The sequence below is a fragment of the Staurois parvus genome, unplaced genomic scaffold (genome assembly GCF_062004578.1).
Source record: "Staurois parvus isolate SC_StPar_1 unplaced genomic scaffold, SC_StPar_1.0 ptg000955l, whole genome shotgun sequence".
NCBI classification, from domain to species: domain Eukaryota; kingdom Metazoa; phylum Chordata; class Amphibia; order Anura; family Ranidae; genus Staurois; species Staurois parvus.
Genome location: NW_028318751.1, coordinates 863,991 through 881,619, shown reverse-complemented (window position 1 = coordinate 881,619; position 17,629 = coordinate 863,991). Strand labels below are relative to the sequence as shown.

Sequence of the window (17,629 nt, the reverse complement as noted above, 5' to 3'; positions counted from 1 at the left end):
TGCAACATGGTCTTAAATGAATTTGTTAGGAAAAATATTCCTTTGTGTCTGCAAATGAACAAATCTTGTTTGCAATCAACGGGCCGCATTTGTGGGAGTATTTTATAGTATAGGGTCTCATAGAAAATGTTGATTCTGAAAGGAAAGTAAAGGTTTTCTGACAAATCTGTTGGGGTGTATTCATTTATCCTGAGCACTGTACATCAGTAGATCTTGCCCCATCACCCTCATATGCAATAAATACACAGGCAACAAATTTTGGCATTCGTGAAGAATATATTGGATAAATCCATTTACAAAGAAGTAGTGACAAGTGGCAATAGGTTGGCCCTTCATCAATCCAAAACTACAGTTAAATTCATATTATGTAGCAAGCATTAATGTGGCAAAACATTGGAGACACCCTTCTGAATTATTAGGTGCAGGTGTTTCCAGTTAAGGGTACTGTTGATGCTACATCATGCATACATTTTTTAGATAACGTGAACTTCCAACCTTGTTTGAGGACAAACCTTTTCTTTTCCAGCATAATTGTGCACAAAGCTATCACCATAAATATGTGCTTAATGAACAGCACAAACAAATGGCAACCATTCCAATCAGTAACTGGTTATTGCCGCAAGGAGCATATGGAAGGACAACTCATGTCAAAAAACAACAAACAAAAATTTCCAGCTCAGTTACCAGCCAGCCTCCACCAAACAAATTACTTTGTTTAACAGTTTACGTTGAAACATTTGCAGATACACTCACCAGCCTCTTTATTAGGTACACCTGTTCAATTGCTTGGTAGTACAATTTGCTAATCAGCCAATTACATGGCAGCAACTCAATGCATTTAGGTATCTAGACGTGGTAAAGACAACTTGCTGAAGTTTAAACTGAGCATCAGAATGGGGAAGAAAGGGGATTTAACTGACTTTGAATGTGGCATGGTTGTGGGTATCAGACAGGCTGGTCTGAGTATTTTAAAAACTGCTGATCTACTAGGATTTTCATGCACAACCATCTTTAGGGAAATCAAAACTCATCAGGCAACATTTTTCCAGTATTCTACTGTCCAATTTTGGTGAACCTGTGTAAATTGTAGCCTCCATTTCCTGTTTTTAGCTGACATTTCATGTTTGCTGTTTGTTCTAACTTGCTGTCCATGATGAACTAGCAGATGTGGTAACGCACATGGTCAGAATAGCACCTGTTGCTCCTGATGTACACAGGATGATGTCTTTGGCACACAGACTTCTGAAGGTTGGTCCTTCCTGTGACTGTGCGTGCAGCCTTGTGCTGCCATATGTTGGTGTGTTACAAAGCTAGTCTCGAAAATTTTGATACCAACTTGTAGAAGTCAGCAGAGATTCACCACATTCATTAAGCTTGCCTTTTGTAAATCAACCCCTTTATTAATGCTCGATACATTATTTTGAGTTGGATGTAACGTTGGCTTGCTGAAGAGTGTCTGCCCAAAACTGTTGCCACTTGTTGCTACTTCTATATAAGTGGATTTTTATTGCTGCAGTCTTCTGTCTGTATACTAGTTGGTATAGAGTGACGATTGCCAAAACCTGTAGGTGTGCACCATGATTCAACAGATAAGCACTGCTAATACCAATGAGTTTGCTATACATATATCTCACAGTCATGGTTCCTTTGCCAAGTAAAGCCAACTACTGTATATAATATCTTTCTCTCCTGAAGTCATCATTAAAAAATATTTTCTCTTAGACGTTCATTGAAGGCTTCTTCTGTATCCTTAACGAAGCAAGGAACACCTTGGCATTGGCCTTGACCTTGAACTCGGCTTCTTCTGTAGCCTTAACGAAGCGAGGAACGCCTTGTCCTTGACCTTGAACTCGGCTTCTTCTGTAGCCTTAACGAAGCAAGGAACGCCTTGTCCTTGACCTTGACCTTGGCCTTGGCAAGGTGTTCCCTGCTTCGTTAAGGTTACAGAAGAAGCCACGGTGTCCGTCAATGAACTCAGAGAAAGGGATTTTATGGTGACTACCAAAAAATCCCGTTATTACCTTACATACAGTACTTTAGTTATTTCTAGTTGCACAAATTGCACTATTATTTCCGTCAAAACAAGTTATATGCAGCAGCTTGTAAAAGTAAAAAAAATGATAATTATAGAAATGTTGCATTAGATCAGTTGTTACATTAGTGCTTGTTTATACAGGCTTTTGTTTATGTCAGAGTTGTTTTTCTTCACATAGAAGTAAATAGGAATGTAAAAGCAGTTTGGAGCAATGTGATGCAATTTCGAAGGAGGTCAAATTTCCCTGTGAAGGAATTTAATCTGAATGCATCTGAAAGCATGCTGCATTGTCCCATCTTCACAAGCCCTTGTTTTGTCCTTTGTACTATCAAAATTCAAACAAGTGCAAGATATATTCTGATGGACTACTATGGGTCACTGTACCTAAATATAGGCACTCATAGGCTACATTCACCTTTCCAGTAAAAGTTAAGTTAGTCATAGAAGTTCAGTAAATTCTTACTGACACTTTTTGCCAATTTGGCCCTTTAAAATAGCCTGTGCCACACACGTGCAGCAGATTAAGGTAGTTCTTAATAGTACCACTTTTATGAAGTGGCCCTAATAATGCACCAAAATCAAAAAAATAAGTACCTCTAGTTCATTGATAATGAAACTGGTGGTAATTAAAACTTATTCTAAGTTGGCATACAGAGACAGGTAGTGTGCCTGTCCCTGTGCACGGAATAGTCGCTATGCCCTACCTTTCACACTGTCTTCCTCACAGTGGGTAAACCAACAAGCTGTGTATTGGCTAAGAATCTGCCCATTGCTTGCTGTCACTCACATGGGGAGCGGACCTGATGGGGAACTAATCTTTGTGAATCCCCATCAGGCTATGCCTCTCCAAATGCAAAACTCCCCACCCCTGCAGCTTTCATACAGGGGAAGTGTTGTTGCACTGGGGCCGGAGTGTCCTTTTGGACCCTCTAGCCTCAGTTCCCCCTTTACATGCTGTGCTTCCCCCAGGTTCATGTATGTACCTGTCTACAGCAGGTACATGAATCTGTCACCTGCTGCAACATTTGTTGCGTGGAAGCACGTTGGAATTCTAAAGAGCACCTTAGACACTCTTTATAAATTTCCCTGATTTTGTATTCAAGCATCCCTAGTATATTGAAAAAAAAAAAGTGTGTACGTGAGAACTTCTTTTAAAGAAGAAATCTTATTTCAGTTTCTATTAATGAGTTATGTTCCCCGGGGGCATAGTAGATGATGTAGTATTTTGTCCCATCATCCACTGTGCTATCTTAAGGGCAACCTTCTTTCCTCCATGGCCGTCCGACAAACGAACTAGAAAGGAGACAGCTGCATTGACAGATGACACTTTTCTCCATCTCCAAGCACTTGCCCGAGACAAGGGTCTCATGTACAGTGCCAGGGGTAGGTACCTTATCAGCTGAAATGCTCCAGATAAGTGGGTAAATGCTTGGAGAAGAAGAAAAGTTCCATCTGCCAAAGCAGCCTTCTCCTTGCCAGCTGCATTGTTGGACAGCCAAGGAGGGAGGAGAGGTGCCCTGTCTAACCTCACAGCTAGCCTTTGACAGTACATAGGAAGATCAGACAAAGTTATACATGTACTTTGTGGTCTGGAGAACAGAGCACATTATTAAAAATGGAAGTCAGACTACTTTTTTAAATGTTATACCTGCAGACCATGCGTGGCCTAGTCCAAGCTTTTCAGAAAAGCTCCTAGCGTGAGCACACCTACATGTTCTGCCTAGATACCAAGATGTGCCTCCAGCAATACAGGCATGAAGGCACTGATGGATTCAACATTTGTGCATGCTCAATGAGCTCTCTTGAAGAAGGGACTAAGCTTAGAGGGAAAGAAAAGAGAGCGCATTACACTTGTGTGGGCTTTGAAACCGTGAGAGCACTCATACCTGCAGTGCTGGAGGTACGTACCCATCATACAGCATACCCTGGTCTCTAGGCAGGACAAAGACAGTTGCTCACATTTTGAGGTAGCAAAGGCCGTAAACGACCTACAGGTATGACATTTAAAAGAAGCTCCTTTTTAAAAGCTGCACAGCAATTTTTGTTCTACGGGAGACCCTTGAAAACAAGGAACTTTTTTTCTGGAATGGTGAACGTAGCCTTTACAGTTTATATCTAGCCCAGACTTGCTATGTCAGTTAGGATTCCTATCAGCTTTCTTTTTTGTGTCTTTGGCACCTTGCTGGAGAATTTCCCTTACCTCCGTTACATTGGACAGGAAATTAGGGGAAATCTCTTTAAAAACAGCACAGTGGCAACAAAAATATGTTTTATCCGTAGAGTAAGCTTTCTACTGCTGGAGATTTCCCACATCCTACCACTGTGACACTATTGACACTACAACAGGAAACAAAGGGACATCTTCCAATGGACAAAGCAGAAAAGATCTGACAGGGGTTCTAATTGTTTCCTAGTCTGTCCGAAACTGGCAAAAAAAAGTTGTGTCTTGAGATACCCTTTAAGAATAGGAATAATTTTGGAAACAACATTTAGATGGGAGCAGTATTTTACCATTTTATCCTTTAACATTGACATTGTGCTCCATTAACAGTGTCGGGATGTAGGAGCCACCCACAGTGGTCTGCCATTGTTCTTGCATGAACTTTCTGTTTCCTCACAGCTGCATGTAAGACCCACTCACTCACTTCCCTGCAGATCCATATATAACATGCCTTATCTGTGTGCAAAGCTTCTTATAATTAAGGTTTTATTTTCTGCAAGGTTCTATATACTGTGTGGGTTACAGCAGTTTACTTCTGGACAATTATTCTGCTTCTGTTCCGTATTTTTACTCGTATTTTCTGTTTCTTCCTTTACCCCCCAACTCTCACCTTTCTTCCATATGTGGTTGTTCCCGTTCCTACTCTTTCCTCGATGCCAGCAGACCCCAGCCCTTATCCAACCCATTCAGGCCTGGACCACGCTGTCGTTGGAGGAGTGGTAGCCGTGATCGCCTTTTTGCTGTTCTGCCTGCTCATCGTCTTGGCACGCTACTTGATCAGACACAAAGGTAAGGTCCTTCCTAGAGTTCTCCATCTCATCAGTCCAAATCATTAGCTTCTTTGTTGGGGTTATAAATGAGACCTACCTAAAGTAAATGGAAACCCAATCTCTAAAATCTCATGGAAGCTTAAAGAGTAACTCTGTTGTCTGCAAAGTGAATCTGAATGGGAGTGCCTTTTTTATTATTAATTTGCGGATGCACTTGCAATGTTCTAATGAGGAACGTTGCAGGGTCTTCATTCCTTTAAAAGGGATTACCCTTTTGGGAGTAATTCACGAAAAATAAAATTTTTATTTAAGAGGATGCCTACATTGAGATTCCTAGTGCAGACTTCTGAGAAAATTAGTGAGCCAACCAAGGAAAAGGAAATTACATTTCTGAGGGTGTTCTGTACACCAGTGATGTACAGAACGCCACCAAGTTGCTATATTGCATTGAATTTTAGAGAAAATTACAGTGCTGCAGATTGAAAAGGTCATTTTTAATTACAATATACAGTGGGGCAAAAAAGTATTTAGTCAGCCACCAGTTGTGCAAGTTCTCCCACTTAAAAAGATGAGAGAGGCCTGTAATTGGCATCATAGGTAGACCTCAACTATGAGAGACAAAATGAGAAAACAAATCCAGACAATCACATTGGCTGATTTGGAAAGAATTTATTTGCAAATTATGGTGGAAAGAAAGAATTTATTTGCAAATTATACCATACCTACTGTGAAGCATGGGGGTGGCAACATCATGCTTTGGGGCTGTTTCTCCGCAAAGGGACCAGGACGACTGATTCTTGTACAGGACAGAATGAATGGGGCCATGTATCGTGAGATTTTGAGTGCAAACCTCCTTCCATCAGCAAGGGCATTGAAGATGAAACGTGGCTGGGTCTTCCAACATGAAAATGATCCCCAACATACCGCCCGGGCAACGAAGGAGTGGCTTCGTAAGAAGCATTTCAAGGTCCTGGAGTGGCCTAGCCAGTCTCCAGATCTCAACCCCATAGAAAACCTTTGGAGGGAGTTGAAAGTCTGTGTTGCCCAGTGACAGCCCCAAAACACTGCTCTAGAGGAGATCTGCATGGAGGAATGGGCCAACATACCAGCAACAGTGTGTGCCAACCTTGTGAAGACACACAGGAAACGTTTGACCTCTGTCATTGCCAAGAAAGGATATATAACAAAGTATTGAGAGGAACTTTTGATATTGACCAAATACTTATTTTCCACCATAATTTGAAAATAAATTCTTTCCACCATAATTTGCAAATAAATTCTTTCCAAGTCAGCCAATGTGATTGTCTGGATTTTATTTCTCATTTTGTCTCTCATAGTTGAGGTCTACCTATGATGCCAATTACAGGCCTCTCTCATCTTTTTAAGTGGGAGAACTTGCACAATTGGTGGCTGACTAAATACTTTTTTTCCCCACTGTAGCTTATGTAACAATTGTATATGCTTTTTTTATTTGCTACTATTTCCCACGAAAGTGGAATATCAATTTAATTTAAGTCATTTTTATTACTTTTTAAAAGTGCAGCTTTCAAAAAATTACCTGGCGATTCTGCCATTTGTTCAGTCACTTCCTGTTTTGGGGTGAAAGTGCCTTGTCCGTTTCTCCTAACCATACCCCTGCATTGTCACTTTGTTATAATGGCTTCCAATAGAGTATGCACATATAGACAGGATATATCTGCACAGAAGCTGCAGGAGATCAGCAATGCATGGTTAAAAAAAGGTGAAAACAAGTACACACAGTAGTTTTGTGGGATGCATAGTGCTTTAGCAAACTAAATGTGATTTATATAAGGTTTACATCTACTTTAACTACTTGCCTACATGACCGATTCCGACACTTCTCCCATACAAGTAAAAACCAGCATTTTTTGCTAGAACCTGTAAGGGACCGCCCGGCGACACCACTAGCACTCCACTAATCAGGGGTCCCCAGCGCACGGAGTCTAAGTCCCAGAGTACTTGTTCACCAGGGCCCCTGATGGTGGGGATGGACTTGGAGTACCCCGGGACCAGGTCGTGCTTACTGAGGATACCCGTCAGTGGTAGGGGTGTTCGTCAGGGGCTCCTATGGGAGAGAGCCTGATATGAGAAGGTCTGGAGACCCCGTTGAGAGGGATGGATGGATGGATGGCTGAGCAAGTGCAGAGTCAGGCAAGCCGGGTCGGTAACGGGGAGGACGGTATGGTACAAGGCAGCGGGCAGAGAATAGTCGGGTCACACGCCAGGTCAGCAACAGCAGGTCAGATCCAATAGGGGGCATTCAAGAGAGAGGTCAGGCAAAGCAAGAGTCTGGGCAGGAGAATACAGCAGTGGTCAGGTACAATCCGGGTCAGCAACTTACTTAGAAACAGGTTCAGGATACAGGATAAGACCAGAAAGCACCGAATGACAGCTCAGGGCCGTTTAAATATCGCACCCTGCGCTGCCATTGGTGCCCAGCGGACCTAGAGCTCGCGTCCCTGCACAGGGCGGCATACTGCGCCTGCACCGGGACCATCATGGCGGGGATCGTGGAGATCCCTGACAGAACCCCCCAAAAATGATAGATTTTTTTAAGCAGAGGCAATACATAATAAAATGGAGGGTGTTGCAATTTTTTATGTTTTTTCAAATGCAAATTTTTGGGGAATAAATACACTTTAATGAATTTTAGTGAACACAAACACAATATAATACCCAATTTTTTGGTAACATATAAAAGATTTTGTTACACCGAGTAAATAGATACCAAACATCACACTTTAAAATTGCGTATGCCCGAGGAACAGCGGCAAAGTACGTTACCTAAGAATCTCCATAGGAGACATTTTAAAAGCCTTTACAGGTTAACTGTTTGTAGTTACACAGGAGGTCTGGGGCTAAAATTCTGCTCTCGTTCAGTTTTTTGTCTCTTTACAAACTTTTCCTCTTTATTTAAAGATCTGGCCTTTCCTTTCCTTTCACCTCCAAAACAGACACAGATCAGTCTGATTGGTTGCTTCACTGGCCGGTAACCAACCAGTGAACACAGAACCGAAACCAGAATTGAAGAAATCCTCGTTGCTTTGGGTTTCTAACCTCACAGGGAGGGAGGAACAACGTCAGTTCCTCCCTCTCTGTATATCACAGCCAATGTGGCCAGTCACATTGGTCCATGGTCCCACCATCTGTAGAAGTGATCGAGTGGCTGTCCAACCACCCAAATCACTTCTACAAGAAACAGTATTGACTGCTAAAAAGTTTGATCCTGGGATGGTGCCTCTAGCTGCAGTCATCATCCCATTACAACCACTTAAACCTGAAGATGTCATATGACGTCCACCCAGGGGAAAGTGGTTAAAGCGGCATCTATAAATTTTCTTTGGCTTTGGATAGAATGGGGAAGGGTTAGATTCTCTGTCAGCATTTTATTTCTGTCTGTATCCCCACTGGGGAGATTGTCTTTTACTTTTTGTCCGGGTGACATTTAAGCCAACTCTGTTAGCTGAAGTCTTATTATCACTCTCATTCTTACATTCCTCATATACTCTTAAGCTGGCCATACACCAGTAGAATATTATTCGAACGTTTGTACAGAGTTCAGAAATAATTATTAGAGCATTCAATAGTGCAATTATGGGCTCAACATGTTAAATATGAAAACTCTGAAAATGTTCTGTTGACTTAAATGCTAATGATTTGAATCCCATGTTCAGTTTTGGGATTCACATGCGAATCACAGTAAGTTCAGTTTTTCCTGAACAAAAACAATATTCAAAGCAAGAATTTTGTTTGTTCAAGAAAACAATTCCCATCCTTTTCATGATTTTTCTTGTCGCTAGGGTTGAAAACAGTTGTCAAATTGACCCCATTAACAATGTGAAAACTGAAAAAATATTTCAAAAAACAATTTTTCTAGTCGAATTTTGTTGTATGGCCAGCTTTCTTTACGAAAAGTTGAGGAAGATAATGATGATGTTGTATTGCCTATCTGTTGGCTGCACTTAATTTGTCATTCACACCCTACTGCTCATACATTTTCATGCATAGGCGCACACAGCTGTAGGCAGCCCATTCATTTTGAATAGGCTGTTAGTACACCTCAACTCAGGAAACATCTCATATTCACGAGTTTTAGGTCTACAGCACACAACAATGCCCAAAGTATCCATATTTATGTGGAAGCAGATACAAAACCCCCTGCGCTCAGAGACCCAGATCAGAATACAGCGGGTAAAACCATATATAAAGGTTCATCCAATGGCCGATCAAAGGTTGTTCAGCTTAAACACAAGGCTGGGGAAGCCAAATAGAAACTGTAACAGAGAACAAAAACAAAAGCGCACTAACCTTGTGCATTACCTCAGTAAGTAAAGGGTGAATTCATTAAATTGAAATATATATACTCACAAAAGTAGCATAGGTAAAAGCATATAAAATCCAACATCAGCGTACTAAAAATAGCAGACAGGTGCAGGTCCCATAGAGAGGGGAGACTCTCAGAATGAAGCTGATGTGTTTCAAAGGGGGATCCCTTCTTCCTCACAGCTCTGAGGAAGAAGAAATCCTTTTTCGAAACGCATCAGCTTCATTCTGAGAGTCTCCCCTCTCGATAGGTCCCTTTTTCCTCAGAGCTCTGAGGAAGAAGGGATCCCCCTTCTAAACGTATCAGCTTTATTCTGAGAGTCTCCATTCCCAATGGGACCTGCACCTGTCTGCTATTTTAGTATGCTGATGTTGGATTTTATATGCTTTTACCTATGCTACTTTTGTGAGTATATATCTCAATTTAATAACTCCACCCTTTACTTACTGAGGTAATACACAAGGTTGGTGCGCTTTTGTTTTTGTTCTCTGTTACAGATCCATATTTATGTGCTGCGTTATTAGTGAATGTGCATTTTTTTTTTTTTTGTGTGGGTTTTTTTCTGTATATGTGCATTGGGTTTCAACAACACACACCAATCACCATAACTTTATGGCCACCCACCTAATATTGAGTAGGTCTCCCTTTTGCCACCAAAACAGCCCTGACCCTTTGAGACATGGCCTCCACTAGACCTCTGAAGGTATTCGGTGGTATCTTACACTAAGCGATCAGTGGCAGATTATTTAATTCCTGTAAATTGAGGTGAGGCCTCCATGGATCGGACCTGTTTTTCCAGCACATCTCACAAATGCTCAATTGAATTGACATCTAAATAATTATTGGATAGACATCTGGAGAATATATTGTTGTGTTCCTCAAACCAAGGCCACTCCCATCAGGGAATACCATTTCCATGAAGAAGTGTATTTGGTCAGCAACAATGTTTAGATAGGTAGTATGTGTCAAAGTAACAACCACATGAATGGTAGTATCCAAGGTTTCCCAGCAGAACATTGCCCAAAGCAACACACTGCCTCTGCAGGCTTGACTTCTTCCCGTACTGCATTCTGGTGCCATCTCTTCCCCAGGTAAGTGATGCACACACACCCAGCCATCCACATGATGTTAAAGAAAATGTGATTTATCGGGCCAGGCCACCTTCTTCCATTGCTCTGCGGTCAAGTTCAGATGCTCCCATTGCCATTGTAGATGCCTTTGGCTGTGGACACGGGTCAGCATGGGCACCTTGACTGGTCTGCAGCTACGCAGCCCCTTACACAAAAAACCACAATGTCTGTTTTTTTTCTGCTTTCAACATGTCAACTTCAGGGACATGTGTACTTGCTTCCCAATATATCCCACCGACTTTCATATGCACTTTAACAAGATAATAAATGTTATTACTTAACTTGTCTGTGGTCATAAGGTAATGACTAATCGGTGTAGACATTGTGTTACTGTTTGTTGCAGTAGCATGGATTAAAGCTGCACTAAGCATTATTAGCATGCCCTATGATCAAACTCTAATAACGTATATTATCTAAAGCACTAATGAAAGACTTATTGTATATGCTGTAATCTCCCTTCTTTGGCTAGGAAAAATCGAGGATGATAATGATGATGTTGCAGTATTGTCTATTTGTCCATTTTCAGGCACCTATCTTACTCATGAAGCCAAGGGATCAGATGACGCTCCCGATGCCGACACAGCCATCATCAACGCAGAGGGCGGACAAGGCGGAACTGATGACAAAAAGGAATATTTCATATAAGCTCAAATCCTCCTCCTGATAATGTAACAACGGCAACAAGATCAACAAATAAGTTAACACCGGAAAAATACAAAAACGGCATCAGAACAAATTGATACCAATCTTTGGCAAAATTTGACTTGGATGACTCTCTTTCTCTAACAGGGCCAAAAACAGGATGGAGGGGAGAGAAAGGGACAGTCGACTGAGAGATCGTGCTTCTTAAACAAACTTGTACAAAAGTTATTACTAAAAACTCTTTAAAAGGTTAAAAAATTGCTTGCTTAAATCTACATATCTTCAGTGAACGCACTATTCTAACAAAACAAATAATAATCGTGAGTTCAAATATTTTTCGTTTATTTTCATTTACGATGTGTACAAAGTTTTATGTTTTTATTTTTTACTTTGGAATGTTGGGATGGGGTGGGGTGGGGGGGTGGGTCAATGGGAGAAAGCATATTTAAATATATTTAGTGTTTTTGTTTTTTGTTCTTTTTTCAGGGTAATTTAAACAGGTAGGATAGGCATTTTCTAGAAAAGAGTGTTATACGTCAGGAATACTTGAAGAGCAATTTCTAAGGTGCCACAATTAAAGCTTCCATTTAAAGACCTGTATAGTTACGGCTCTCATGATGATCCCTTTTTTGCAGTCGTTGGCGACTTTTAGCTCTGGCTCGAGAAAAGGTTAAATGACCGCGTTGGCACTTGAAGAATGAGACGTTAAGTGAAACACTGGATTATGGGAAGTTATGTCGAGGAAGACAGGTGTAGCTCCCAGTTAAGTCCCCCCGCTCCCGTCATAGTGGGGGGGTAAGTGTCCCTAACCGAGTTTGCTTATGCTAATCAGGGTCTCGGTTTCGCACAGAAAAAGAAAAAGGCACAGTGTTATTTGTTTAGTGTCATAAATGTTTTTGCTATGTTTAAATTTTTTTGTCATTAGCCCAGTCTGAAAACAGGTCTTAATGGAACATTTTTGTATGGTAAGGCTAATGACTGGCCAATCGAAATATTCCATATTGGAATGCTATGACAAATGAGCTGCCATCTGAATTGTTGGTTGAGTTTAATGGAACATTTTGATTGGCCAGTCTGTCAAAAAAAAAAAGAAGAGAAGTGGTACCTTTTGGCCATATTTACCACATATATGCCTCATTTGTTGTTTTAGCAGTGTGGACTCCATTTTTCACAGAACTGACTGCATTATTCATCTGGAAGAGTTACTGATATTAACCAATAAATCTCTGTATAATGTCATATTCTGTATGTACCAAGCTTGGCATAAATTACTATTATTATTTTAATTGTTTTTTTTTTTTTTTTGCTATGTTGCTGTTGCATTGTCCATCCTTTTATAATGTTGCTTCATTCACAAAGATCTTTATTTAATAACATGGCACAGAAAGCAATGATTTGCAGTAATTAATAGCAACTGATTCCAGTGCTTAAGAGAATAGTACAGTTAGACTAGTGAAAGCTGATTGCTGATTGGTTGCTGTGAATTCTGCACTTCGCATGTTGCTCTCTGCCATACTAAATAAAGGTATATTTACATCACTCTTATTGACTATACAAGTGTCTATACATGTTATGAGAAGAGTTATGAGCCAGATCTCATTGATATTATCCAGCAAAAGGGCTTTGCTTATTAGCAAATGTACAAGTGTAAGTTGGAAAGGAATTAATTATGGAAGTAAATTGGTTGCTGTGGCTTACCATATGTTCCTTCCTTGAGTCTTTGTATTGCATGGTACCATTCTTCATTATCCAATCATCGCATGATAACATAGAACCTATTCCTCTTTCAAACTCAATCATCTCACCTCAAGCCCTGTAATACTTAATGTTGATTATTGGGCTTAATAAGTAACAGTGCAAGGAGCAGGTTGCAGTACAACATAGTAAAGCAACCAGTCAGAATCCATTATTCCGATTGCCTGCTATAAGATACTGTGCATTTAGCACTTTCACACTTCACAGTTTATTGAATAGGGCAATAGAGGTCAAGCGGTAAGATGCTCTTACAGGTAAAAAATGACCCTGCCTCAAGCTAACAGATTGTTGTTGGCACTGTAGCTAAACTTCCAGAAAGCTTTGAGGACTGTTATCACTAGCTTTATATGCTACAACCTGCCTATTCAGTATTCCTATCAATTGTTGTTAACTAACACAAGGACCTCTGGGATCTAAAATGTATTAGTTTATTGTGACCATATACTGGTGGCTTTTGTTCAAACTGTTTTAGCTGTTAATAGCTTCAAAAAGTTCCATGGAAAGTGGTCTCTCTGGGTGATGTTGACAATTCCTATTGTGTAGTTCTTGTCCCCACCACCTGCCCTACCATTGAACATGCATGTTAAAGTTAAAGGAAGTCTCACAGGACCAATGTTACCTGGCACAGCTGAGGCCTCGTTCACCCCAGAAGTCTCAATGAAACTGCTAAAGTTATGGGGATGACAACATCTCTGAAGCTTTGCCAATGTGATATACTCATCCTAAAACTAGCACGGATAACAGGTGTCAAAATTGCAGTCCCTGGCTTTAGAAGAAAGTCTTATTCGAGTACGGTAACAGCCATCCAGATAGGTTATCTTTCAGTTGCTTGCCTGTTTACACTGCTTTGCCTAGGTGGCCCAATAGTTTTGCATAGAGAGGAGTTAGAACCATGTCAAGTTTTCATTGCTGTTTTCCTGCTAAGGAAGAGCTTGGTTCTGATGACCATTATCACAAACACAGAAAGTGAAGGGAAATCCAAAATTTTTAGACTTGTACCAGGAACGTGAGGTAAAGGGAAATCTTCCAATGGCAATACTTCAATTTGGGGATATTTCCTTTCATTTTCATCTTCAAGACATGAAATAAAGGGAGATCTCCCCAACAGGACATAGGCAGCAAAAAAATATTTGACCATATTTTACCTTTCCATACTGTATCAAAATTATGAAGGAAATGTTTCAGCTACAGATATACCTAAAGATGGTCCCAACCAAGGACATCATTGAAACTTGTAACCCAAATGTTCTAAACCAGGGGTCTCCAAACTTTCTAAACAAAGGGACAGTTTATTGTCCTTTAGACTTTATGGGAGCATCACCACATTTGGTATTGGGGAGAACAGTGCCCCATTATTTGTATAATTGGAAGGAATAGTGCCCCTTTGTTGGTGTCAGTGGGGGAAATGGTGCCGCATTGTTGATGTCATTTGATAGAATACTTTCTTGTATCAATGGGAGAAATAATGCCCCAAGCACCAGATTAAAGCAAGCAAAGGGCCACATCTGGCCCCTGGACTGTAGTTTGGAGACCAATATTATGAACCATTCTGCTTGAAAAAACAGGATTGAAAAGAACTGGAGGAAATGAAAAGTGTTAATGTTGGCTAGAGCCATCAGTTGGATATCCATTGTTCATGCTCTAAACCATTCGGCATAAAAACAGTTGTAAACCTACTAGTTGCTATGGGCAAAGTACACAGTTTTTTTGTTAGGCAGGTTTTGTTTGAAATAGTTACATGAACACCACATATGAGAGACCATAGATACTTTTTCACAAGATCCATATGGTTATTCGGCTCTGCATTTACATGGTTCCACTCCAAGTCCCTTGTCCCATCTCACAACCCCTTCCATAACAAGATGCTAATACCAAAAATTCCCTCTATCCCATAATTGTATTAACCTATTTTACACCTAAAGTTCACCTAAAATCACATTCTACAGTCTTCTGCCCACCTTGCTAATGTAAAATCCAGTATGATAAACTCCTTGACATCTTAACCATCGTGTTTAGATGTCTTGGTGGAAAAGCTGCTGCGTATGCTGTAATAAAAGGTCATGTAATCAAACATCTAAGCACTTAGTTATGAAATATCAGCGAAAGGAGAGGATCAGAACTTTTTTACTCCCCTTAAGCAGAGATCATGTGACCAAATGAATATGTTTAGTTTCTCAAGACAGATACTTCAGGGGTGCTTTTAGCAGATTTGGATTGAAGGCTGCTGGATGATGCTAGTTCACATTAGGTTTGCTTTAACTGTAAATTCTTTAAACTGATTGGTTGCTCTGTTTTTCAGCATAAAGATTTACAAGCAAAAAGAAGGGAAGTGTTGCCTGTAACAATCAATTACATTCCATCTTTTATGCATAAACTAAAACCTGACTGGCTCCCATGATACGTAGGGTGACCATCTTGTCCTATTGTGAAAGATAACCATAAGTAGAGGTTTGATAGTATCCTACCTTTGGTGACCAGTCAGATCTTGCTGTTCATTTGCATGACCATACTAGATACTCCCATCTATAACCTGCCATTGGATTGGTTGTCATAAATCACAGCAATCATAACATTTTTTTCATGACATTAAATAGGTCAATGTGAATTACAGACACTGAAGTGCTGCATTAAAAACCATGTATACGTTTTGGTATATAACATAAATTGGACTGTTCATTTGGTATGGTTGTTGAACCATAGCAATATATTCTTTTCCTGCCTATACACTATGTACATTTGTTGTTTTCACTGAACTTATACCTCAGTATTATCTCTTCCAGTACAGGCTTGCTTAAAGCGAAAGAACACTCAAAATTGATTTTCTAGTTTTGAATGGACTTTGGTGCGTTCAGTCTTCCGCAATCACTGTTATACTGTCAGGGATCCAAGAGGAAAGATCAAATCTCTGCACCCCTCTTGTCCTAAAATAGTTTGTTCAGTTTTGTGCTGGAAATTGAACTCTGGGCCAATATAAAATTATATTTTAAAGGCTAAGTTCACCTTTTTAAGAACATTGCCTATGCAGTGATGGGGACCCAATAGGTAAAAAAAAAAGCAGTGCTGCTAACAGATGTAGATTAGTGTAATTGCCTGACCTGTGAGCCATTTGTGCCTCCTCTTCCTGCAACCTATGGAAAAGAAAGTCAGTTAAGATGCAAACAAATATATATGCATATGATCTTTTATGTGTTTACATAACCAGCACACTCCGCCAACCCAGAGCTGATACGGTGTTATCACTCTAAAAATGCTTGCAGGCACTGGGTGCTTGCCTGCAAAAGAAGAGAGCAGGGAGATGACCTTATTGGAGTGGAGATGCTCCTCCACTGTTCAATCAACACATTGGAGTTAAGAAGGTGACCAACCCATAGCTGTTGCTCAACTTTCTGGATTTTCTGTCGGAATAAATGGAGGAGACAAATATTCCACGTGACCCAATATATTAGCTTAATGCTTAGAGAATATTGTATGCTTTGAAAAAGAGGGGAGCAGAAGTGTTCTTCTATCTAGGATCTCCAATCCTCCTTAGATTGGCATTTGACTGAATGTACCACTTCCAACCAAAATGGGGAAATCTGTTTTGTTGTAACCAGTTTTCTGGTTTTTCTTTTGGGTTTTGGAGTTAACTAACCACTTCCTGTCCACCCTGTACTCCACAATCTTTTTACAATCTGTTTGCTCTTGTTATGCAGCAAATATACAGTATAATATACATATATATGGTCCAGGTGCTTCCCAGTCAGTCTGATTTGCTGTTCTATATTTGTATGTAGATGAAGAAAGAAACATGGCCGATTTTATGGGTTGAAAGAGCTTCCTGCAGGGAGGAGACTCCGATATATATGGATGCGTGTCTAAATGACTGTGCTGAATGTAGTTCACTATATGTTTGTACCTTTCTAAAATATATATCTCTCTATATACTCAGTCTGTGAAAATACATCTTATGGGAAGCTTATGGATTCTAATATGGCTCATTATTTTGATGGGTGGATGAGGTTCAGTACACACCTGTAGAGGCATTAATAGAATGATGTCTTCTTCTTAATGCACGTACACCATGTATTTAACAGGTTCACATTATTCCCGAAGTAGGGGTTTTCCTATACTGTGTGTAGCAGATTGCATGCTTTACCGCCTGGTGATAAGTGACACCTCATGGCTGTACCTGCCCCTGTATGACAGCTGTGGGAACAGTGCAGTAAACAAATTACATTGCTACTCTGATTTTCTACTGTCCAAAGCAAAAAGCATCTAGGATCCAGGAGGAAGGGTGAGATTCTTAAAGCTGAAATCCTGGTATGGTTTAGGTTCCATAATTATATTGGTCCAGCGTGGGCCAATGTAAGTATACATATCTCATACCTGTGGGACTGTTGTATTTGTTTCAATGGATATAAGGTTTTCTCTCATCAGACCTGGTGGAGGGACAGGGCATTGACATCACTTAGAGCACATGTTTCAAACACAAGGCCACAGGCCAAATCTGGCCCTCCAGGCCAATTCATGTGGTCCTAGTACCTCTTCTTCAGCTGCGGCACTCCCCTCATCTCTGCCCCCACCTTGTCTTAGCAATCGGCAGCAGAGAGTAGGACAGAACTTCTCCACCAGATTCCGTGCTTCTCCATGCAGCCGCGGAGAGGTCCGTCTCTGCCCCCCCTCCCATGTCAGCATTCAGCAGCAGAGAGGAGGACAGAATTCCTCCTACAGGTCCTGCAGCTTTTTGTGCAG

The 17,629-nt window shown here is 40.6% G+C and overlaps 1 protein-coding gene across 5 annotated transcripts in view; it reads left to right on the top strand.

Moving 5' to 3' along the window:
- CADM3 (cell adhesion molecule 3) overlaps window positions 1-16,856 on the top strand; it is a 649,892-nt gene extending 633,036 nt beyond the window's left edge. For 4 of the 5 annotated variants that reach the window (XM_089656994.1, XM_089656998.1, XM_089656997.1 and 1 more), the window contains 2 exons: window positions 4,917-5,045; window positions 11,028-16,856. In XM_089656994.1, the coding sequence (XP_089513120.1) occupies window positions 4,917-5,045; window positions 11,028-11,146 (248 nt within the window). In that variant the 3' untranslated portion in view covers window positions 11,147-16,856. The remainder of the gene's footprint in view (window positions 1-4,916; window positions 5,046-11,027) is intronic. The other variant, XM_089656996.1, reaches the window with a different exon arrangement.
- The last annotated feature ends 773 nt before the right edge of the window (window positions 16,857-17,629 follow it).